Below are 24,495 nucleotides of genomic sequence, written 5' to 3' on the forward strand. Positions count from 1 at the left end.
TCCCCAAAAGGAGCAACATGCATGCGTCGCTTAGCTGGAGTGAGGTCAGGAGGAAACTCAGAAGCAATACGTTTTGCCATACGTCCTTTGCTGCTGGTTTTGCATGACCAACCATGCACAAAATTACTGTCAGCCCCTTGCTGTCTAGTTCCCATAATGTGCTCAGTGGTTGGCCCAAGAAGGAAAGGATCAGACCCAAGTGGCTGGGCCACATCAGCCACATTGTTTCCCAAGATAGGGCCCAAGCATGAGTCCAACGATTCCCCAAGGCCTAAAAGGTGGTGGCCAGAAAGATTTACCAGTGGCCCACTTGACAAGAAAGCAGCAGGTGTCCTATATAGATTTTCAGAACTATCAGTGTCAAAAGGCAAGACATGTGCACGAGAAGGTTTCAAAGAGATCGTTGTATCCACCATATTAGAATCATGAATCGGTGTGCCAAGGAGCATAGGTTGGTTCCCAAATTCCATGGGGTTAAGTCCCATCCCAAGCGCCAGAGAATGTTCCTCCGACAAAATGGCGGTGGCAGCAGTACCAAGACCAGGCACAGAGTTCAAGTGCAGACTCTCCTCCTGTTCCACTGTCAGTGCGGGGATGTCAGACCCAGCGGTGCCCCCGAAACCCAGACCAGGAGTGTGGTCAACACCTGCCACTGGATCAGAGTAACGCCGACCAGGTGCACGACGACGGCCTCTTGGTTGGGGAGGTGCTGTAAATAAAGTATCGAGACTTGGTGCCGGCCCAGTGCCCATCCATTCTCCGAATAGCTGCTCTGATTGGGTTCTCATAGTAGCGGTAACAAAACTACAATCATTTTCCCCATGGCCAAGACGCCCACAAGCAAAGCAGAAGTTTGAGAGTTTCTCATAACAAAAAGCAATCCATAGTTTGGAATGATCTGACCGTGGTAGACCAAACCCAGGTGGAAGGGGTTTACTTATGTCAACCAAAACACGGACTCGGAGAAAGCCCCGAAGACCACCTGCTTGGACTGGGTCCTCTACTTGCAGAACATCACCAATAAAACGCCCCAGAAGATTAGCTTTCGCAATGGTCATATCTTTCAAAGGAACACCATGTGCTTGAACCCAAAAAGGTATACGGTGAAATTGAATTTCTTCAATAGCCAAATCAGATGGCCAAGGTTGAATGGAAGAAGAGAACCCCATAACTGACCAAGGCCCGGTATCCAGGATCCTTTTGGCCATTGTCGCATCACTGACAGTAATAGCAAAGATTTTATCCTTCACCTCCACTATTTTGGCTTCACCAAAACCGCTCCAGGCCTTCTTGAGAATTCCCTTTGCAGCTCCCCTGTTTGGGGGTTTGTCTGCAATGATGGTTCCAGCTAACATAGTCCCCGCATGGACCCCACCAAGGTCAAGACAATCCCATTGTTGAAGGAGCTGGTCAGCACTTAAGGTATTCTCTGTCATTTTGAAAAAAGAAAAAAGTGGGTCGATGGTGAAAAAAACAGGAAGGGATAAGAGGTACAAGTGAAGGGAAAGAGTTTTAAGGAAAAAAGGGGAGGGTAGTTTAAAGAGCTGAATTGTGGTTTGAGGGTAAAGATGGTGGAGAAAAAAGTAAAGAGTGAAAGGGTAGGTGAGGACTTGGACAAAAAGAAAGGTAGATGTGGAAAGAGATGAGATTTGGAACTAGAAGTTGTCTAGGAAGAACTCAAACTAAGTTGGAAAAAGGAAGAACAGTAATACCACGAAGGATATGGAAACTCTCAGGTAGAGAGGGAAGCTCTCAAGAAGAGAGAGAATGTGGTTTCATAATCTACTTTTTCTATTAAACAAAAACAGTAGAATCAATGAAAACAGCTTTCATTCTGAGTTTTCGGATAATCCAAACGGTTTCATTTTCACCAAGCCAACTTTCTTACAAGAGATCTTCTAATGAAACTAATTGCCTTAGTCCATTTCAGATGGTTGGGATGTGGTCACAGAGTCTTCTGCAGCTACTGTAGTCATAGAGTCTTCTGCAGCTATTGTAGGAGTAGACAAGAAAGGCTTGGGTGCAATTGGCAAGGAATGAAGGGGTCCTTCCAACATCTCTACAACTTTGCTCATTGATGGCCGATCAGAAGGAATGGTCTGAATGCACCACAGACTTATTAATACCATCTTTCTTGCTATTTCTTTTTCCTCCTCTGTGATTGCCCCAAATGCATTTTCATCCTTTTCTAGCTCTAGATCTTTATAAACATAATCTGGAAACATTTGACTCGTATGATACACTCCCGGATCCAAATTCTTTTTTGCTCCAACCATTTCAAGAACCAACATCCCGTAGCTGTAAACATCAGATTTGTAAGATACTCCACCAAAGTTCCGGCTAAACACTTCTGGTGCAATGTATCCTGCAGTTCCTCTTGCCCCCATCATCGATACAATACTGTCATTCGTTTTGCATAATTTGGCAAGGCCAAAATCAGAGATTTTTGGGCGAAAATCTTTGTCGAGAAGAATGTTCTGTGGCTTTATGTCAAAATGCAAAATTCTTGTGTTACATCCACGATGTAAGTATTCTAGTCCCCGAGCAGTGCCAACTGCAATTTCAGATGGTGTTTTCCACTCTAGGCGACAATTTGCCATTTCAGATCCATGCTTATGTATGAAATTATCCAGAGATCCGTTAGGCATGAACTCATAAATCAAAGCTGTTATGTCCCGCTCATAACAGAATCCATAAAGAATGACTATGTTGACATGGGAGGTTCTACCAATGCTCGCAACTTCATTAATAAAGTCTTCTCCATTACCCTTGGACTCGCTTAGAACTTTGACCGCCACGAGAAGGCCATCTGGTAGCCTGCCTTTGTACACGGTTCCATATCCACCTTTACCTATTTTATCTTTGAAAGAGTCTGTCATTTGCTTGACGTTTGCGTAGGTATACCTCTTTGGAGTAAGCGATCCATAGTTCCTTATAAATGCCTCAACATCAAACTCATCCCTCTTAGCCTCAGCATCAAACTCATCCCTCTTATCTTTCTTGACCGTTCTTTTCCTTGCTATGCATATAATACAAAGAATGATTACCATCACGTAAAATCCAACAGCCAAACCTGCAACAAAATACTTGTTTCATTATAATTACTTGATTTGTTGGATTTTTATTTTATGTAGTTATTAGTTAAGCTCCTAGTCATTTTAAACAGTCATTCAAGTTCTAAAACCACTTTGGAGGGCTACCATTTTAACAGTCAATCAAGAACTACAACGAAAACAAGTAACGAAGCAGTTACTAATATAAATACTGTTTTAAAGAAGTGAAATATTACCCATTGCAATTTCCTTCTTTTTTCCTGAAACTGCCACAAGATAGAGAAATGTTAATCGATAAATGAATAATCAATTGTTAAAAAAAGACTATCTCAATTACATCAACAAAACTACCTTTTTTGTCAGTGCTTATTTGCCTTAAGTTTGGTCATTGTGTCGCTAATTTTACTCAATCGAGTCAATTTGTTGCCAAATGCTTACAATTTGAGAACATTCCATTTGTATTTTCTTTTTCTAAAACCTTATTATTAAAATATTAATTAGTATAGAATCAATAAGAACCCTATAATCCCCCTACTTAATCAAAAAAAATAAGAACCCTATAATGCCAACGAGGGTTGGTTCAATTGGTAAAGACCCTTTATCTTTGCTATCAAGGCCTAGGTTCGAGTCCCACTGCTGACAATGTCTCTTGGTGGATAATCTGTAAAAACATAAAAATGGACTAAGACCACCTCTATAAGTCCTCAGAGAGGCCTTGGTATGTCCTAGACCTGAGATGGGGTAGCCTCCCCTCCCCCTAAACTTTTTTCATTAAAAAAGAGAAAAGAAAAACAAAGAACCCTATAATTATTTAAAAAGAAGGCTGTTATTGGCACTCCAAAAAAGTTGCTGTGCACTTCCTTTCAGAATGACAGTTTTGGAGTGACTTCAAGTTCAATATAAAAGAAGTATACCTCCCTTACATTTTTACGAGGGACGAGTGTAAGCTTGGGAGAGAGATCTGGTACACAAGGGTGGGGAGGAGGGTTGGTACATAGTTTCTAACATTGATCTTACTATAGCCAAAATTTAGTCCCTTGAACTCAGGGTAGCCACAATACTCTGGCCAGTTTGATCCCCTGAAAGGATAACTAATATTTGAAATATTTGAGTATTGAAATTATGTGCTGCAGTTGAGGGAGTCAAAGTCGACTTACTGGTCAACACTTCGAGAATAAGACTTAGTCAATGAAAATTTTGGTGACCACAAAAACGCTTCTCTAAAGAAAATGAAGTTTTTTCTTTTGCTAGAAATGGAATTATAAACTTCAACAAAGACTTACTAAATGTAGGTAGGATGCATAATAGAAAAATGTAGAGCTACCAATGCTGGAATTAAATTACTTGAAAAAAATTCAAAGTCATCTTCCCAATTAATTATTTTTAAATTTTTTTTTTTTAATAAGAGAGTAACAAGGAGCATGCATACATGAAGTTAATAACTTTTAAAAAACTTATTAAATGAATGAGTTTTGTATACTTTTAAAGCTAAGAAGAAAATCTCATACAATTTTTGGGCATGTTTTTCTTTGGCAGAAAACTTCTACTACCCCTCACCTTTTTCTCGTGTAAATATATCAAATTATAGAGTACTCTTTTCTGAGGCAGAAATTATTATATCTTACTTTTGTCTGAAAATTCCTTCATATTGTTTTTTAGGACTTTTTTTATTCGGAGGGATGATAATGTGTTAAACTCACACACACTACACGAGTGCTACGACTCAAACTCAGAACATTTCTTGAAGGAGCAATTGCTCCAAATCACTACACTAGTGAAATCTTGACTGAAAATTCCTATTTTCAATACATGAATTATGTACGAAGTATTCATGAAAGCATATTTTTTAAATGGCATATGCAAGTGAAATAAGACATTTTTCAGTCCCAACAATGCTACATATTTATTAAAAAAACACAACCACCGCGCACATGAAATGAAAGCTTGTTTTATTGACAAACAATCTTTATCAAGAATTCATTACCTTTTAATAGAAGGTCCATTTAACAAACATCAAACGCGGAAATTAATTTCTTTGACTTGTGACTAGTCCATAAGCTAAACAAATTCATACAAGTTTCTAAATTCAGATAAGGTCATTACAGTAAATGTCATAGGCAGCCTAGATAACTCAGAACATACGAAACATGCATGCACAAGTGGTATGAATCATTTGGTTTTGTTTTGGCATGGAAATGGCCAGCCTAGCTAATTGGGGAGATGATATTAAAATACCAGAAGAACCCAACTTGAAGTTTCCAATGGAATGCCGCATGGGTTTTCCATGGCTATGTGAAAGGAATTTGGATGGAATAGGTGAAAGTTCTAACTTCATCTTCTTCTGAGACCCAACTCAAAAACCCAATCTTTCTTTGGCCCCTCACTTGTTTCTAGACCAGACTATATACTAAAAGAAAACAGAGGAAACAAGAAGTAGTTAGCCTAAACGCTAGATTTCTATATAACTCTCTAACTTGAGCCAAAGCCCTTTGGCATTGGTTGCTAAGTACGTGAACTCAGTTGTAGATGTATTGTACCCGCACTGACCACCAGATCCGTTACATTGCTTACACAAGTTATTACTTGCATCCCATGTCAACCCAAAACCGGAATCAAGATTAGCAACTAGATTGTCCTTGGTCGAATTCATAGCCAAATTCACACTCGCTGATTGCGAAACGCGGGTAGTGATAGTCGTGTTGCACGTTGCAAAGGTATCACTAATATTCGTAAGCCCTGAATTCGTGAGGTTTTGTGTGACAAAGTAATTGATGTAATTGGCAGTGCTGTTTATGCTGCAGTTGAACTGACTTGTTAGCTGAATTGGAAGAGGAATATTGAGTGGGGGGCAGTCATAGAACAGCAGTAGTTCTTCAACATCTGAAGCATATTCTACATGGTTTACTTCTATTGTGGTGTTGCCAGGTGACACAGGACAAACGTTGTTCCAGTAGTCTGTCCTAGCGATTCTGAGAGTACTTGCACTTTGGTTGATATCCAGGACTCGATAATCTTCGTCCTGGAATGAGATCACTGGGGCGTCCCCAGTGCAGTTCAACTTGAATTCCGGGTAGCCACAATAATCGGGCCGGCTTGATCCCCAAAAAGGGTAACCAATATTCGGAATATTTGCGCATGGAAACGAAGCACTGCAGTTGAGGTATTGCTCATCATCCTCACCCAAAGATCTTGAAATATACAATAGGCATATAGTACTTGTGATCACAAGGAGAAAATAGATCTTTTGGAAGGGATAAAGATTCATTTTCATTAAGAGAGAGAGAGAGAGAGAGAGAGAGAGAGAAGTAATTAAATTTTGAGAAAGGAAAAGATGAAGGAATTATGTTCATCAAGATCTCACTTATCAGCAGGACCGATTAGGTGACGTTAGAGTCAACGTCGACTTATTGATTGGTGAGTATAATAAGACTTATCTCTTGTTTAATAAAAATGCCAGAAAGTTTTTTATTTTTAATAGTCAAGAAATTTCCCCAAATATTTTAGAGCCACCGATCATGAGTCATCTCTAAATCTCTTGTCTTTTTCCTCAAATTGTTTTGAAACTCTAAATTTATCCTCATACCAAAACCCAAATCAAATTCAAACATCATAGTTTACCTGTATACTTCCCAAAGCATATATATCCCACAAACAAATTCCGCTACAATGTCAAATCCAATTGAAACATCATAGTTTAACTGCTTGCAACTCCACACCATTCAGAATGACAATTTTGGGTTGCCTGCTGAAATCATGTGGAATGAGACCAACTATAGTCTTTAGTCTGAAGTCATGGAGATGCGAATTGCCGAGCGAGAAAAATATAGGTACGTACCTGACTAGTGTCACGCCCCAAATATAGGTATTTGTCTACAGTTGTTAGATCAGACACGTATGTGGGAAGAATTTTCGTTTCCTTTTCTTGCCATTTTTGAACTTTTGACACACAGGTAACTTAGCACACTATATAATCTTTGTTCTTGTTTTCTTTTTATTCAGAGTTGCAGGAGACAAGTATATACCAAAATGTAGAACATAAACTAAGCAAAACAGAGCATCGCATTCAGAAGACAGAATTACTGGTTGGAACCAATCGCCGAAAAAGATTTGAGCTATGAACACCAAGTTTACCATTTGAAAGGTTAATTAAGCATAGAATATTCTTGGGATGGAGGTCAACTTGCGCAGCCTAACAAAAGCTGTGAACTTCAAAAATGGAGTTTTATATTTTATTATCTTCAGACAAACTATCACATACAATTTCACTCATCTTCAAGTTCAATGAGATGCAGTATTCAAACAATATGATAATAATGATGCAGATTTATATTACATGTTTTTCTTTTTTGGATTATGAAAAGATTATATATTTTCTCCATCTTAAAATTGAAAATCAACACTTATATACCGATATGTCTTAAGCTTACACGCAAAGGCTTTGATGTGGTCATAGAGTCTTCTGTTTCAGATGGTTGAGATGTGGTCATACAGTCTTCTGCAGCTATTGTAGGAGAAACCAACAAAGGCTTTGGTGCAATTTGCAAGGAATGAAGGGGTCCTTCCAGCATCTCTACCACTTTGCTCATTGATGGCCGATCAGAAGGATTGGTCTGAATGCACCACAGACTTATTAATACCATCTTTCTTGCTATTTGTTTTTCCTCCTCTGTGGTTGCCCCAAAAACATTCTCATCCTTGTCTAGCTCTAGATCTTTATAAATGTAATGCGGAAACATTTCACTCGTATGAGACACTGCCGAATCCAAATTCTTTCTTGCTCCAACCATTTCAAGAACCAACATCCCGTAGCTGTAAACATCACATTTGTGAGATACGCCTCCAAAGTTCCAGCTAAATACTTCTGGTGCGATGTATCCAGCAGTTCCCCTTGTCCCAAGCATCGATACGATACTCTCCTTTCTTTTGCACAATTTGGCAAGGCCAAAATCAGCTACTTTTGGGCAAAAATCTTTGTCCAAAAGAATGTTCTGTGGCTTTATGTCAAAATGCACAATTCTTGTTTTACATCCACGGTGTAAGTATTCTAGTCCTCGGGCAATGCCGACTGCAATTTCAGATAGTTGTTTCCATTCTAAGCGAGAATTTGCCATTTCAGATCCTTGCTTACGTATGAAATTATCCAGAGATCCATTAGGCATGAATTCATAAATCAAAGCTCTTTTGTCCCTCTCATAACAGAATCCACAAAGAGTGACTATGTTGACATGGGAAGTTCTACCAATGCTAGCAACTTCATTAATGAAGTCTTCTCCATTACCCTTGGACTCACTTAGGACTTTAACTGCCACCAGAAGGCCATCAGGTAGCTTTCCTCTGTATACTGTGCCATATCCTCCTTTACCTATTTGATCTTTGAACCAATGAGTCATCTTCTTCACATCGGAGTAACTATACCTCTTTGGGGCCATCCATCCATTATTTGTTATAACTTCCTGGATGTCAATCTCATTCTTCTTATATTTCTTGAAGAAAAGCACTTCTTTTTTTAATGTGTATACCATAAAAACAATGAAAACAATGGCGGAAGTTACACCCGCTACAATCCCTATAAATTCAAAAATATTTTCAAGTTATGCATTTCATTAAGTTGTGAAAGACATAAAAGCATCTCAATACCAGGAAAGAAATAAAAGCAATAAAATAAAGTGATATAATGAAACTTGGAACAAAATACTTGTTTCTTTATATTTCACTTTTCTTCTTGTATTTTAATTTAGAGATTTTTGTAGACATGTCACTTGAATTTATACCTCAGTTTCAATTTGTCACCTTAAAGAAAAATTTAAGAGAAATGTCACCTTAATTTTTAAAAATCCATAATTTGTCATCGGACTTTAACACCATCCAATTTTCCATCCATTTTAAGGGTATTTTAGTCTTTTCTATTTTTAAGGGTATTTTAAAAATGGAAAAATCATTATAATTTTTTTTTTATACGTGGTCAGAGAGAGAGAGAATAGGTGGGGAGGGGTGTCATGTGCAATGTGTTTTGGGGTCGGGTGGGGTTATGAAGGGGGGAAAAGGGAGAGAGATGTCTCTTTTTTCTCTAATTTTTCTTGAAAATGGAAAGACTAAAATACCCTTTAAAATGGATGGAAAATTGGATGGTGTTAAAGTCATATGAAAAATCATGGATTTTGAAAAATTCATGTGACATTTCTCTTAAATTTTTCTTTAGGGTGGCAAATTGAAACTAAAGTATAAGTTTAGGTGGCATTTCAACAATTATCCCTTTAATTTATTGTAGTTTTGTTAGGTGATAGTTAAGCTCCTGGTCATTTTAAGCAGTCATGTAAGTGTAACTTTTAAATGTATTTTGGAGGGCTACCATTTAATAGTTACTGAATCAAGGGCTAGAACGAAACGAAGGAACCAAGCAGAGTTACCTATTGCAATCATTTCTCCTGAAACTGTCACAAGATAGAGAAATGTTAATCAATAAATGAATATATATATATATATATATATATATATATATTGATTGAAAAAAGACCATGCCAACAGATATTTTGTAGTTACATGTTGCTAATTTCACTAAATCTAGTTACTTTGTTGCCAAATGTTCACAATTTGATAACATGGCATTTTTTTTTTCTCTAAAAAATTATTAAAATATTCATTAATCAATTTAAAATCAATAAAAATCCTGTCGTTTTAATTTGACAGTGGGATTTCATAGCAGGAAAGCAAACTAGGTTCGCAAAACTAAAAGACGAGAAAGTTTTGGATATCGGACAGTCAAAACACTAGGTAAAAATTTCCAGAAATTCCTAATTCATGACGGCTTACTGTTGCTATCTTTCTTAATCCTACCCGTGAAAAAAGAAATAAAAATATGAAGTCAACAATTCCTAGTTAGTTGTTACTGATGGTCTTTGGTTCGAACTTCCATTGTAATTTGATGGTGTGTGTGAGAAACCTCTCTTTGGTTATAATTTTTACTATTACTAAAAAAAATTATAAAAAGGAGAAAAAAATTTAAACTTCAAGTACGTATACTATTGAATATGGTACCTGATATGTCGCAAACCCGATCCCCACAAAAGCAAACGGGCCGGCTCGAATTGGAGTCAAACCCACAGCCCCCTTTAAAATAAAGACATTTAGCGCATTCATTATCATAAGGGTTGGTATAGTTAACATTAAAGCCTTCCATGATCGCTTCCTGAAACAGCGACCTATTGGCACCGAGCTTCGCAGCCGCGGTCTTGAGAATCGGCACTGTAGTTTCAATCTCACAGTTGACATCGCCCATAATCGGGTGGATCGGGAACGTCCCCATCAGGTAATAAGAGTCGTTGAAAGGCAGATTGACGTTGCAGGGAAACCAATTCTCAGGCTTTGGGGTAATGGTAGAGGAATTACAGCCGTAGAAAATGGACACCTCCGTGTCGTCGTTCTCACTGGAGGCGAAGAACTCGGATTTGATAGTTACGTTGGCGAGTTTGTCTGTGCATGTCGAGTTCCAGAGGTCTGAGCGGACTAACCTTAGATTTTTGTGAACCAGGTTGAGTTCGAGAATTCGGTACCTCAGCGACATGATGGTCAGCTCGGGCGAGTCATCCACGCAGCTGATGTGGAACTCCGGTGGACCACAATGGCCAGGGCGCGCCCCGCCGGTGAACGGGTATGAGAGGCCTTGGAGCGGGCCACAGGCGAAAGTCTGGGAGCAGACGGAAGGGGTTTCCTTAGGCTGTGTTTCCTGTGTTTCCTTAGGCCAAAACGATGTCGTGGCGTCCAAGGAGTAGAAGAAGAAGAGGAGAAGGAGGAGGTTGAGGATGGGAGAGAGGAGGATTGGGTGCATTTTGGACGGAGGTGGGAGTGTTGTGAGCTTGCTGGTAAATGCTAATAAAGATTAAATACAGGTTTGATGAAGGACGCGTTGATTAACTACTAGTTGACTTTTTATGTGGTTGTAAACTTATGGAATCTGCATATTCATTAGAGTATCCGCGTGGGGCTCTCTCTAATGGGACAAAAGCTTGCAATTTATATTCATTAGCAGCATGAAAGTAAATAACAAGTTGTCTACTGTGAAGAAATTGTTGGAGTAACAATAGGAAATATGAATTTAAAGATAATAATACTTTTCAATAAAATTGTAATTATCAAATACAATAACAAATTTACATGAAATTAATGTAAATTAGCAAACACAAACTGAAAATATTGACAACTTTAGCGATTGTGGCTTGCAAGAATTGCAATGTCCTAAAGACAGATTTCGCCTCTGCTTTTGTGCTCACAGTTCTATAGGCGTCTATCTCCCAAGATTCAACAATCGATAATCCTAAATTGAAGCATTTCAATTTAAGACTCTGGCGAATGATAAGTGCATTATTTCCTATATTTGTACATATCTTATATTTGGTTTTTGTAGGAATTAAAAATAGCATTATTACCTTACTTTCCTTAATTTTAGCTATTATGCGCTCTTGGAAGGTTTTTGACTGAAAATCGACTTTTCGAATAAATTTTAGGGCAAGGACAATTGGAGAAGAAAGCTAAGACATTGAGGATCATTGTGTCAAAATTTCATAATTTTCTACGAAGCCAAATGCACAAGACTAGCAAGTCAACACAGCCTAAGTTGAAATCCCGTCAGAACTACACTACTATGGAAGGATGAATTAAGACTTTTCTGATTTTTTCTAGTGGCATGTGATATATGCTTGGAAAGTTTAGAGATCAAGCTTAAGTTCTCATATTTTTCTAGAATTTTCTAGGAAGTGGAAAGACCCAAAAATATGTGTGCCAATTGGCTGATGTGCTTCCAAGACAAATAATGATTCTTTCCTAATTTGTTTCCTTAATTGTTTGGGATTTTGTTTTGCTTTATGAGAGTTTTTCCATACCTTTTTAGAGTAGGGTTTTGTTCGGTTCATTTTTACACATGATTTATCATGTTATTCACCCATTATTTTGAGTTAGTTCTTGACATTTTATAGCTGTTTACTTCCTTTTTGTGTTTTCATAGGTTTTACCTGGGTTAGAATGAAAATGAGCTAAAAGTGCATTATTGGTTATAAATTCTGATTTTTGTTCATTTTCGTAGGTCAACTTCTTGGCCTTGGATCAGCATGCTCTGGTGCTCGGATGAGTGAAGATCCTCATGAAACTTGTTCCAATGGATGTTAACTACAACATATCCGAATTTGAGCTCCATTGGACAAGTGTAGCCTATCCAACTGATCTAACAATTGATGCTGGCTCTGGAAATATGTTTTGGGCAAGTTTTACTTTCACTTGGTGTTACCTCATTTCTACTTGTGTTCACACCTTTTTGTGTACCTGTGATGGTAGGGTAAAGTTCCCCATTAATTTAAAGACCATGGTTGGTCAATAAATTAACTTTCTTTGTGTGTCGAGCGTGCCACCGTTGCCAATTTTTCAATTCTAACAGATTTGAGAGTAAAAATAACTTGCGCCCCAAGCTATTGACTTTGAACAAGCGATTGTGAATTTGGGTGAGGAATATCTCCCAAGTAAGTTCTTTTCTATGCCTTAGACTGGTAAGGACTTTTACAATTTTCCTCAGTACGAAAACCGGTAGTTCTGGCCAGAATGAAAGATGACAGATTGAACCAATTTCAAGCAGAACTCCCTTTTACAAGACTCAAAAAGGGAAAAATTGACTATACAAGGACAAGAAGAGGGCTGTGCTTCCATTTCTGTCTGGATAGTTGCCTCTGTTCTGGGCTGGACTGGGTACGCCTGTGCTGGACTGGACTTTTAACAACTTCAACTGCTAGGCTTCAGCTGCAAATCGATACCAAAGCTTGAGTTTGGCAGAGCTTTAATCTATTTCGAGCCCTGGAAGGCTTTTGGATGGGCAGAACTGGGACTTCTCCAGTCTGAAAGGGGTAGAAGTGGCTAGACTCGAGCTGGAAATGGGCTGTAATACCTGTGCTGCTTAGTCAGGGCTGTTCATAAATTTGTTGAGGTTTTCATATTTGAGAAATCTCAAAACTCTGCTTGCCCTGGCTCTGCTGAACCAAATTTGTAACGAGACCTCGTTATTGTTGATTTGTGAACTGGAATTCAAATCAGAAACAGTGGTTCAGCTGTCTTTGCTGGGAGAAAAACAGGATGATTCTGCAAGCTTGTTGAAGAAGCTTTTGAAATTAAGATGCTTCAGACTCTGGGTCTGTTGGACTTAGCTTGGAGTTCTCGTGATCAAGTGATCATTTTGAGTGTTTGTCTTTTGACTGGGTTTTGGTTGAGTTGGTTGATTGTCGTTGTCTCTGTTCACCCCCTCTTATATATATATGAAATGTTCTTTTGAAAGTGGGCGGCAAGTAATCAAAAGATCTTTTTAATTTTTAATTTAAAAACAACAGGGGTTCCATCCATTTTCTGGCATGCGAGCACTTATCAATTAGTTTCTTGAAGTGATCATTTCCCTGCGTTTTGATGGGGTGCCATACTGTTCTTCCATTTCAACTGCTTTTGCAAGAGTCTGAAGCTTGCGATGGCAAGTTCCCAGTTTTTGAACAACTCCCTGTTTCCGCTTTATCTCCTTTTCATAGAAACAGCGTGTGCTTATCCTTTGAAAATGGCGCCTTCTTTGGTGCAGAAGGATATCTTCCGAATAAACAAAACGGGGCTTGGTCTCCTGGCAACAGAGTTTTTCAGAAACGTCCTTCTTTCATACCTGCTCCTGTTCAATCTTGATTTCAGCCGATTTTGTTGACTTTTCTTAGTCAGGGATCACGTGGGATTGTTTTTAAAAGATCAGCTGGGTTTAGTTTGCGTTTTGAGCCCCATTCTAGTTCTTCCAAGGCCCAAGTTGCTTTCTGATTTCCACTGTTCCCAGGCCTCTTATCGTTTTGGGCCAGGTGTTCTTGGCCTGTCCACTCGTTTAATGGGCTGGGTCGTGCTGATGGGCTTGAGGTCGTCTGATACAAGCGGCCTAGGAGATGGTGTGGGCTTTTGTTTTCGGCGTGCCAAATTTGGGCCCAAACAATGCCCCCATTAAATCTGAACCGTTTATCAAACGGTTTTCAGATTTAATGTTTTCGGCTATTTGATTTGTGCGCGCCAGTTTAAAACGTCCCCTGTCTGCCACGTCCACCTACCTAGACTTCGTGGGAAATTGGTCAGTTACTAGCTGGTCACTAGCTCATCATTATTAGCTTTCAGGTGGCGTCTTGTCTTCCCTTTCCCACGATTTTGAGTCCCTTAAAAGAAATTTGAAATTTCCAGTTCCTGTTCATCTCAAAACCTAGCTTTCTCAGAGTTCAATTTTCTCGGTTTTTGTCAGAATCCTTTCCCTTTGCTCTGTTCAATCCTTAAACCCTTTTCCGTTCCTAGCCTGTAAGCCCAGAAAATGTCTTCTCCAAGGACTCGTGCCCACAGTGCTTCCTCCTCGGTTCCTCCAGACTACATTACCGGGACTGGAATCGACGCTCACGCCATGGAAGTTCGAAGCAAACTTCATCCTTTTGTTCAGAAAAAATTGGACGAAAACGTCCTTCATTTGTTCGACAGTACTCTGACTTTGGGACCTCGCTGGTTTGGTTCTGTCCCAGCTGAGATAGCAGAGTTAATAAAGAAGGATGCCGAAGCACCTCTGTGTTACCAAGGGAACTCTGCCTTATCCTTTTATTCTTGGGTCAGCAAGAATTTGAGCCGTTCGTTTCCGTCCAGTGAAGTGAGGAATAGTCCTGTGAAGTGGGCGGACTGGATTGACAAACTTCTTCCCAAGTTTGGAGCTCACTGGAGGCGGGCAAGAATTTATGATGCAATCCTTCTGTCTAAACAGTCCATTAATCGGGATGAGAACCTGCTTGCTGCCGCTCTATGTTTCTGGAATTCTGCCAGCAATACATTTGATTTCCGTGTGGGTCCGATGGTGCCAACCCTGCTGGACATGGCTCAAATCTTTGGGTTCAGGCCTCATGGGAGACCTGCTGATGCTGTTGGTGACTATCATCGAAGGAAGAACCAGGAGAAACTAGCAAAACCCTTCACCATCTCTCCTGCTGCTATCAACCAGAACTGTTCCTTCTCTAATTATTTGAGAAAATTCAGTGTGGAGAAGGACAAGGATCAGCAGCATATGCTATTCCTTCTGTACAGGCTGAACAGATTTGTATTCCCCAACCGTTCCTCTGCTGTTCTGCTTGAGTACAGGCATTTGGCAGAAGCCTTGCACAACCATACTGATGTTGGTCTTGGGCCGTCGGTTCTGGCCCATCTTTTCAAGAATTTGCATACTGCCACAATGGAGAGTCCTCTGAATTTATCTGCTCCTGGTTCATGTTGGATGATCCAGGTCTGGCTGCATGTATATTTTCCAGAGTTTCGATTTCCTGATCTAGTTCTGCCTGAAAATCGGGTTCTGGCTCTTCCTCTGATGTCAGCAGAAGTGCCCAAGCGCTCTATTGAAGAGTACCTGATGTGGTTCAGGCATTGTAGCAAGAAATCAGCACCTCAGTGGCAAGTGGTGATTAGAAGGACGTATCCTTGGTTCCGACCTGGATATCGACTTTTTGAAAAGGAGCCGGAAGATGAAATTGCACGGACAGAATTCAGGGAGATATTCCTGAGTGTGACCCTGTTAAGAGATCTGCCTCATGGAGGCGGAAGGCCTCCAAGTTATCATCTAGGGGCGGAAGTATACCATCCTAACTTCTGTGCAAGACAGCTTGGCTGTCCCCAGGTTATTCCTTTCAAATACTACAGGAGCTGCAATCGAGCCAGTTCCTGGAGGGACTTGGATAATTTGGAGGTGCACAAGGATGCACAGTGCGCAGTGAACAAGATAAAAAATAGTCTAGATGGTCTCTACCCATCCTGGGAGCCAAATTCATCCAGTTCCTCCGATTTTGATGCTTGGTGGAAGGCCAGGTTTCGAGGGATGCCTGCTTCGGCTGCTGCAGTCAAGGTGCTTTTTGAGGCCTGGGCCTGTGGAAATGTGTTTGGAGAGGCAGTAGCCAGAAGTTTCACAGTTCAGACCATCCAGGACCTCAACAATCAAATCATAGAAGGTAGATTCATCATTCTGTCTGTATTTTCTTGTTCCGTTATCTATATTTGTCTGACAAATCTATTCTGCCTGTATCAGATCCTTCCATGAAGAAAATCATTGGGGGACAAACGTGTCAGGCTGGAGCAATGTTTGGTAAGCTTTGATTTACCCTGTTCCTTCCATTTTATTTTGCATGATTTAGTTCTGACTTCATATTTCTCTTGTGCAGTTAGTTCTGTCATTGCTGCTGGTGATTTGGAGCCCCCTTCTGGTGATGACGAGGATGAAAACCTGACAGAACCGCCACCTGCTGAGGCTGCCTCCACTGCTGGAAAGAAAAGAAAGGAAAGTACTCCTGCACGGGGCAATGTGGCCCAACCTGAGACCTCTGGTATGGTTCTTGTATTCAGATTTCATTTCCGTCGGCCTGTTCTGTCCTGTTTGCTCTTCTGACTCTTGCTTGTTCTGTGCAACTGAAAGTCTCCCTCCTCCTCCTCCTCTCACTAGGTCTAAAAGACTTAGGAAGAGGCGTGAGATTGATTCTGATGAGACAGAGGAGTTTGCTGCCAATTCGGATGAGGCCTCTGGAACTGATAATGAGCTGCAAGAAGCTTTTGAGGCTGTTGATCAGGAGAAGCAGCAAGAAACAACAGCGGAAGCCCCTTCAAAAAAGAAAGGAAAAGATTTGGACGAAGAGGTGAGACTGAATTCTGGCCACTCAAAAATATGCTCTTTCTGTTTTTCTTTTTCCAATTCCTAATTTTGTTTGTCTGTTTAGGAGGAGATCCCGGCTGAGGTGATAGCAGAGAGCATTGCCTTGGCGCAGAAACAGCGTGCTATGCCTAGGACAGAACTGACTAGCTCGGAACTGGCCGCTTTTGATGACACAGAGGCTGAACAATCCACTGCAGCTCCAGCCTCTGAGGAGCAGCCAGAGGGTTCTGTTTCAGAACCAATGGAACAGGCAGCAGCTTCTGCGGGAGTTTCAACCAATCCGCCTGTATTTGAGCCCATAGAACAGGCTGATCCTCCTGTCGCAGCTCACGCAGAACAGGCAATGCTGGGGTTTGAGGAGCAGATAGAGGCTTTAGCAGTATTGGAACCTGTGGAACCGGCAGGACTTCTGGTTGCAGGCCTGGCAGAACCATCTGCCTCGGGGCCTGTGGAGCAGGTGGAGCTTCCTGTTGCAACCCCAGAATCTGAAGCAGAATTAACTGCTACTGTTTCTGAAGCCATGGTAAGTCTTTGTCCTTTTATTTCTGTCCATCCTTCGCGCTTTATCCTGTCCTTGTTTTCTTTTACATCTTATTCTTTTCAGGTGGAAGTGCCCGGAACTGCAGGAGCCGTGGCAGTGGTTATTAGCCCTTTGAAGCCTGTTTCGCAGCTGTAAGTATTCACCATGTCATGAATTTTTCTTTTATTTCTGCCTTTTTCTAATCCACAATTTTGATTTTGCAGATGCCTGTCCAATCCCGTGCTGTTTCAACCATCACAGCCTCCTTTGCTGACCCAGAATTGGCTGAATTCGAGGCTATGGACTTGGACGCCCAACTGGACAGGCTGGAGAAACTCAGTTCTACCCCTAACAAGACCCAATTCAAAGCAGTGGATGAGGCCATGGAGAGGGTGAAGGTCTGGCAATCTACTGCGCTGGAACTGGAGGAAAATAGGAAAGCTGTAGAACAACTAATGAAAGATCTGGACCTGCTGCACAGGCAGAACATGGCTCCTAAGCCAATTCTTGAGATAAGTCTGAACCTGGCCAGAGATGTGCTTAACCTTCACGATCGCTATGAGGATCTCAAGCCTACCTTCGAGACTTCTGAACTCTGCAAGGCAACTCATGACGCCAACTTGGCTGATTATGCAAAACAGAAGGCAGAACTGGATCAGATGGTCGCGGGGTACAAAGAGGCCAAGGCTACTGCAGATAGGCTGGAGAAGCAGATTGAGGAGCTTCAAAAGCAGCTGGCAGAACGCAGGGAGGTACAGCGCAAGCTGGGTGCTGGACTGAGCTCCAAGACTAAGGCCACCTTCCTTGTGCAGACCATGGTTTCAGCCTCCAGGCCAGCTTTGGAAGTTGCAGAGGCTTCAATCCACCAGGGAGTACTGCTTCAGAATGAGCTTTTGATTAAGAAGACGAGTCTGCAGGAAACCCTTAGCAAACTAGGATTTTAAAATTCAGATTTTGGAATTGTAATGAACTGGTTGAGTCACCAAAGTGACTATTTGAAAATGAAAGTTTATTTATTTTTTGGAATTTTGATTTCTCTTGATAAACTGAAATAAAAGATTATACTAATACAGAATTAAATCTTAAAACAAAATCAAACAACAGTTTCAAGTTGTTGCCTTTCTATCCCAGGATCTGTCTGCACAGCCTGTGAATCCCACATAGTTGGATAGAATTTCTTTAACCATTTGCCATTGATTGGCGCAGCATGAACTTCTCCTTCTCGATCCTGTAGTTTGTATGCTCCTAATCCCAAGACTTGGTTAATTATAAAAGGGCCTTCCCAAGTTGGTGACCACTTTCCATAACCAGCTATATGTGTTCCGAGGGGCAGAACTGCTTTCCAGACTATCTCTCCTTCTTCAAAACTCTTATTTTTAACTCTCTTGTTGTACGCTCTTGACACAACCTGTTTTCATGCTAAGAGTTTGTTGAGGGTATCAATCCTACTTGCATCCAACCCTTCCAGTTCTAACAACATGGCCTGGTTGTAGTCTTCTCCCACTAGTTCGTGTTGATGAGCAATTCTGAGGGATTGAACTGCAATTTCCATAGGCAGAATTGCATCGTGTCCATAAGTTAAGGCATACGGAGTCATGCCAGTTGCTTCCCTTTTTGAAGTTCTGTACGCCCACAATGTTTCTGACAGTTTCTCATGCCATTGCTTTGGATTTTTCTCAAGCATTTTTCTAATAATATTGATTATCACTTTGTTACTTGATTCTGCCTGTCCATTGGCTTGAGCATAATAAGGAGTGGATTGGAGCAGCTTAAATTTGAATGCTTCTGCCATGTTTAACATATCTCCAGATATGAAAGAAGATCCCCTGTCGGTAGTGATTGATTATGGAATACCAAATCTTTGTATGATCTGTTCCTCTATGAAAGTGATGATTTCTTGAGACGTGGTAGACTTAACAGGCTTGGCTTCTACCCATTTGGTAAAATAATCCGTTGCTACAATGATGAAACAATGTTGTTGGCTGCTGGCTGGATAAATCTTGCCAATGAGGTCCATTGCCCATCCTCTGAATGGCCATGGCTTGACTACTGGATTCATGGGAACCGAGGGAACCTGCTGGATTGGTCCATGTCTTTGACAAGCTTCACATCCCTTGGAATAATTAATGCAATCTTTCATCATGGTTGGCCAGAAATAACCATACCTTCTGATTAGCCAACAAATTTTCCTTCCACCTTGATGCGCTCCACATATCCCTTCGTGGGTTTCTCCCATGACCTTCATGTATTCTTTCTTTCCCAAGCATCTTAGCAATATCTCATCCTTGCTTTTTCGGACCAGATCTTCATTCCACATAATATAGTTTGAAGCCATGATTCTGACTTTCTTTTCAGAAGGCAGAATTGGATACTGCAAGTAGTTTATGATGGGAGTTCTCCAATCATCTTCAGTGATTATGGCAGAATTGACATCTACCTCCATTCCTCTGGTCAGAACAGATGACAGACTTTTCTTTCCTACCCTGATAATCCTTTGCACACAATCTTCCGGGATTTGTATTCCTGTAGCTATTTGAGCCAGTTCATTGGCTGCAAAGTTCTCTTCTCTTGGGATGTGTTCCCAAGTGGCTTCCCTGAATTCTGTCAACAGATTCCTAGCTGCTACTAAATAGACAGCTAAGGCAGGGTTCAAACATTTGTATTCTCCAGCAATCTATTTTAAAACAAGCATAGAATCTCCCAGGATTTCTACAGACTGGACTCCGAGTTCTACCAATATTTCAAGGCCAATGATTAGAGCTTCGTATTCGGCCCTGTTGTTGGTGCATTGGAAATCCAGCTGAAAAGAATAACAATGTCTGACTCCCAAAGGTTCCTCTAGAACAATTCCTGCTCCGGAGGTTAAGTCAGTTTTTGATCCGTCAAAATACAACTTCCATGGTGTGAGATGAATCGAATAAATGGGATTATTAAGGCAAACATGAGCTCTTGTCAATAGATCTACATTTGCTATATCCAAAGAGTCCATATTTTCAATTTCTTCTCCTGGATGATCGGCTAGGAAGTCTGCTACAGCTTGTCCCTTGACAGCTTTCTGAGGGACATATCTGAAAGCAAATTCTGTCAGAGCCAGAGTCCATTTCCCAATTCTGCCTCTTAGCATTGGCCTTGTTAGCATATATTTGATTAGGTCTGTCTTGGCAATGATGTAAATGGTAAATGGCAGCATGTAGTGTCTGAGTTTTATAGCAGTGAAATATAAAGCCAGACAAAGCCTTTCGATCACAGAATAATTTCTTTCTACTTCTGTCAGAGTTCTGCTTAGATAGTATACCGCTTGCTCCTTCCCTTCGTTGTTGTCTTGGGCTAACAGACTTCCAATTGATGTTCCTGACGCAGACACATAGAGTTTGAGCGGTCTGCCCTTCTTTGGTGGGGACAGAACTGGTGGATTTGACAGATAGTGTTTAATTTCTTCAAAAGCCTGTTGGTGCTGTTCCTCCCATTTGAAAATCTGTTCCTGTTTTAGCCTTAACAAGGAAGAAAAGGGCTGAATCTTTCCCGCAGAATTGGATATGAATCTTCTTAGGAAGTTAATTTTTCCCAGAAGACTTTGCATCTCCTTCTTGTTCCGAGGTGGTTGAGCTTCTATGATGGACTTTGCTTTATTTTTATCAACTTCTATGCCTTTTTGATGGACTAAAAAACCCAAGAAGTTTCCTGCCTGCACTCCAAAAATACATTTTTTAGGATTCATTTTCAATTTATGCTGTCTCATTCTTTGGAATGCCTTTCTCAGATCCGACACATGACTTTCAGCTTCCTTGGATTTAATTATCACATCATCTATATATACTTCTAGAGAATGTCCTATCATATCATGGAAAACAGAATTCATTGCTCTTTGATAAGTGGCTCCTGCATTTCGTAAGCCAAAAGGCATTACAGTGTATTCAAAAGCACCTATGTGCCCTGGACACATGAAAGCTGTTTTGTGGATATCTTCTTCTGCTACCATGATCTGGTTATACCCTGCGTTGCCGTCCATGAAAGATAGCATTTGGTTATGGGCAGCTCCATCTACTAGCATATCTGCCATAGGCATAGGATATTCATCCTTGGGGGATGCTTCATTCAGATTTCTGTAATCCACACAGATCCTAACTGCCCCTGTTTTCCTTTTCAAAACTGGCACAATATTGGCTAACCAATCAGTGTAAATGGCCGACCTGATGAATTCTGCCTTGAGCAACCTTTCTATCTCTTCTTTGACTTTTAGTTCTGTCTCCATGGACATTCTCCTTCTGGCCTGTTTGACTGGAAGGTATCCTTCCCTGATAGGCAGCTTGTGTTCTACCAATTTTCTGTCCAATCCAGGCATCTCGTGATAATGCCAAGCAAAACAGTCTTTAAAATCATGCAAAAGTGCGATGATTTCGTTTTTGAGCGGTTCTTCCAATAGTGCACTAATGAAAGTGGGTCTTGGATCCTCTTGTTGTGTAGATACAGCTGCACCAAAATGGATTCAGTTGCATCCTCAACTTGTGATACTCGCAAGTGCACGAGCCGTTCGGTAGTATAGCGTATGTAAGTGCGAGGTCGATCCCACGAGGATTGGTGATTGAATGATCCAATTCATTTCTCCTACACAAAACAGAAATGAAAAAGAAAGGAAATAAATAAAACAAGGAAGAAAGAAAATAACTAACTCAAGTAGATAAGTTCCCAAGTTCAATTAGATTAACGGATTGATTCTAGCTAATGTATGATTAAGCCATGGTGTTTGGTCATAACCTTGTGTTCCTAATTCCCTAATTTGATCATTTGTTGTCTAACCTAAAATTAAGCATTAGGAACCCATTAAGCATAGAAGAACATTTTAAACAACCAAGTATGTATCTAATCCCTGTTGTCGAATGTCCATACATACTCTTCCTATTCATAGTTCAATTCGAATTAAAGCATGGTGTATACTCTTAATTCAAATCAAGATAGCTAACATGCAAGCCTAAATGGTGATCAATCATTCAAACTAGCATATTAACTTATAAGCATAATGAATAAGAACAAAAACCATAATTGAAACTTGGAAACTAATTCAACTTGAAAACTTAAGAAAAGAATTTACATTACAAAGAAAAATAAACTACAACTAAGAAGCAAAAGGAAAGCTAGAATTGAGAACTAGAAAGCAAAATTAAGAGAATTTGAGGGAGAGAAGGGAAGGGAGCTCTAGAGAAGTGTTTGAGAGCTCCCCCCCTTGGGGTGTGTTTACAAGCTTAAAGAACTTCTCTATTTATAGGCCTAGGGGAAGTGAAAATCTGAATTCAATATGACTAATGCATACAACACTTGTATTATAAAATCTAAATTGGTTGATGCACTTCACCAATAAATCCCACCAGCAGCCCTAGCTCATCTTCATGTCACCATGACCAAGCTTCCAACCAGAAACAATAGCTCATCCTGAGGTCAGCATGACCAGCAACTTCAAGGGCTTACAAATTGGGCTAGGCTGAATCAAATGAAGACTTTAAGATGTCTATTGTGAAGTTCAGAATGTTTATGATCCAACCACACAAGTATTGGCCCAATCCAAGCTCGGAGGAGGAAGTTAAGGCCGAAACAAATTGCTAACTCGTTTTGCTCGCTGACAAAAATCCATCCTGAGCATGGTTCAGTGTTTGCTAGGTTACGGACTCCAGATTTATCCAATGGGGCTGAATTTTGGATATGTTATAGTACACACCCATTGGAACAACGTTCATGAAGAATTCGGCCTCATCCGAGTTGTGTAGGTTACTGAAACAAAGCTTGCAATATGACCTACGGAACTGGACTGGCAGGGGGCTGTAGCCAAAATGAGTTTGTCTTTAAGCACTTCTTCCCTTTATCCAAATCAGGCTTTAACATGCATGGATTGCATCATTTCCTATCCAAAGCCATCATTGTTACCTAAAGCTGAAAGATAAACACAAAAAGGATTAAAAGCACAAGTTTAACTCAAAAACATAACCAAATCATAAGCTAGAAGGGTACAAAATGATATACAATTATGAACCGATCACCTCTTCTGTCCCTAGATTAATCTCCTGTAATGGATCTTCCACTTCTAGTAAGGAATCATCTAGTGCTGATGGTGCAAAGTCCAATATTTCCTCCTGTAAACTCTCTTCCTGTTCTTCGATGCTCTCATGCATGAATTCTGCCATATTAATGGCTGGATTCTGCACAATGAGTTTCTTTTCTTCCCAGTATATCAACAATCTTTTTGTAATGGATCGGATTGTTGCAGCTCGATCCTTTTCCTGTTGATTGGGACTAAACATCGGAGTTCTGGAGGTTCAGAACAAAAGGCCTATTCCAGTCTTCTAGAGAACTGGCCAGACCGTCTTCAATGAGCCTTTGGGCCGTGACACCATGAGGGCGGCCGTTCTGGTTGACTCCAAAGAAAGTGAAAGGACCAAGGTCATCATGATAGTATCTTGCCTCAAAACACATGGCAGAAGGCAGAAATGGCCGTGGATCGGCCTCTACTATCTCCATGTAACCTTCTTCATGCCAAAGAGCTAGCTGCTGATGCAGAGTAGAAGGAACGCAGAGGCTTTGGTGAATCCAGTTTCTTCCGAGCAATGCATTGTAGGTAGTATAAGTAGTGTCCACCACAAAGAATGCAATTTTCAGCTTTTTGGTTCCAACAATGACATCCACGTCCAAAATTCCATGAGTCTTAGTGATGCCCCCGGCAAAGTTGGTGACGGTCAGACGTGTTGGAATTAGATCATTTTCTGTTCTGCCCATTTTACTCAACAGTCTGTGTGGTAAAAGGTTAATGGCTGCGCCTCCATCTACCATTACATTGGAAATAGGAATGCCTCCAAAGTTTGCAGTTATGAATAGAGGCCTGAGGTGATTGGCCATTTCCCCGGTTGGTTTGGAGAAACAAAGCTGTTCTGCAACTGGTTTCATGGTGGTTCCGCCTGTTCCGGCAGCAGGCACTTGCTGTTCTGGCACTCCTTCTACTTCCGTCAGTCTGCACTCGAAGCTTTCTTGCGAGAGTACGTCTCCCTCTAGAGTGCTTCCTTGTCCTTCTGTTGCCCTGAATCTCTCCGATAGGATAAATACCATGTTAATGCCAAGATCACCTTGCAACAAGTTCTCCAATTCTGCCCCAAAAGCTTCGGTTTCTTCATCTAATCCCCCATCGTATTCCATCTCCTCTGTCCAATCTCCTTGTTCTCCTGTTTCGAGGA

General features: G+C 40.7%; 2 protein-coding genes across 3 annotated transcripts; both read right to left on the reverse strand.

Annotated features, from left to right (window-relative positions):
* Positions 1-1,505: 1,505 nt before the first annotated feature.
* On the reverse strand, positions 1,506-6,362 carry LOC110763172 (LEAF RUST 10 DISEASE-RESISTANCE LOCUS RECEPTOR-LIKE PROTEIN KINASE-like 2.1). Its single transcript, XM_088250618.1, has 4 exons — positions 5,504-6,362; positions 5,289-5,341; positions 3,290-3,319; positions 1,506-3,073 (listed from the first exon to the last, which is right to left on the reverse strand). Exons 1-4 carry the CDS (start codon positions 6,322-6,324, stop codon positions 1,917-1,919), a joined length of 2,061 nt encoding a protein of 686 aa, XP_088106744.1. The 5' UTR covers positions 6,325-6,362; the 3' UTR covers positions 1,506-1,916.
* A 906-nt stretch (positions 6,363-7,268) lies between these two features.
* LOC148295856 (LEAF RUST 10 DISEASE-RESISTANCE LOCUS RECEPTOR-LIKE PROTEIN KINASE-like 2.1) lies at positions 7,269-10,922 on the reverse strand. Of its 2 annotated transcripts, XM_088249852.1 has the most exons (3): positions 10,089-10,922; positions 9,461-9,484; positions 7,269-8,619 (listed from the first exon to the last, which is right to left on the reverse strand). In XM_088249852.1, exons 1-3 carry the CDS (start codon positions 10,876-10,878, stop codon positions 7,454-7,456), a joined length of 1,980 nt encoding a protein of 659 aa, XP_088105978.1. In that variant the 5' UTR covers positions 10,879-10,922; the 3' UTR covers positions 7,269-7,453. The 2 variants fall into 2 exon arrangements, with proteins under 2 accessions (XP_088105978.1, XP_088105979.1); XM_088249853.1 differs by lacking the exon at positions 9,461-9,484.
* Positions 10,923-24,495: the final 13,573 nt, after the last annotated feature.

Source organism: Prunus avium, chromosome 3, assembly GCF_965620075.1.
Source record: "Prunus avium chromosome 3, drPruAviu1.hap1.1, whole genome shotgun sequence".
Classification (NCBI taxonomy): domain Eukaryota; kingdom Viridiplantae; phylum Streptophyta; class Magnoliopsida; order Rosales; family Rosaceae; genus Prunus; species Prunus avium.

Bases quoted from the DNA above. Each gene is read 5' to 3' on its own strand.
- LOC110763172 (XM_088250618.1), bottom strand. From the start codon at position 6,324: ATGAAAATGAATCTTTATCCCTTCCAAAAGATCTATTTTCTCCTTGTG. The intron at 3,320-5,288 runs GTATTTTAATAT...ATCTTGTGGCAG, and splicing joins CTTCAAGTTGGGTTCTTCTG to TTTCAGGAAAAAAGAAGGAA. The intron at 3,074-3,289 runs GTAATATTTCAC...ATTTTGTTGCAG, and splicing joins AAAGAAGGAAATTGCAATGG to GTTTGGCTGTTGGATTTTAC.
- LOC148295856 (XM_088249852.1), bottom strand. From the start codon at position 10,878: ATGCACCCAATCCTCCTCTCTCCCATCCTCAACCTCCTCCTTCTCCTC. The intron at 9,485-10,088 runs GTACCATATTCA...ATCTTGTGACAG, and splicing joins TCGGGTTTGCGACATATCAG to TTTCAGGAGAAATGATTGCA. The intron at 8,620-9,460 runs GTAACTCTGCTT...TTGAATTTATAG, and splicing joins AGGAGAAATGATTGCAATAG to GGATTGTAGCGGGTGTAACT.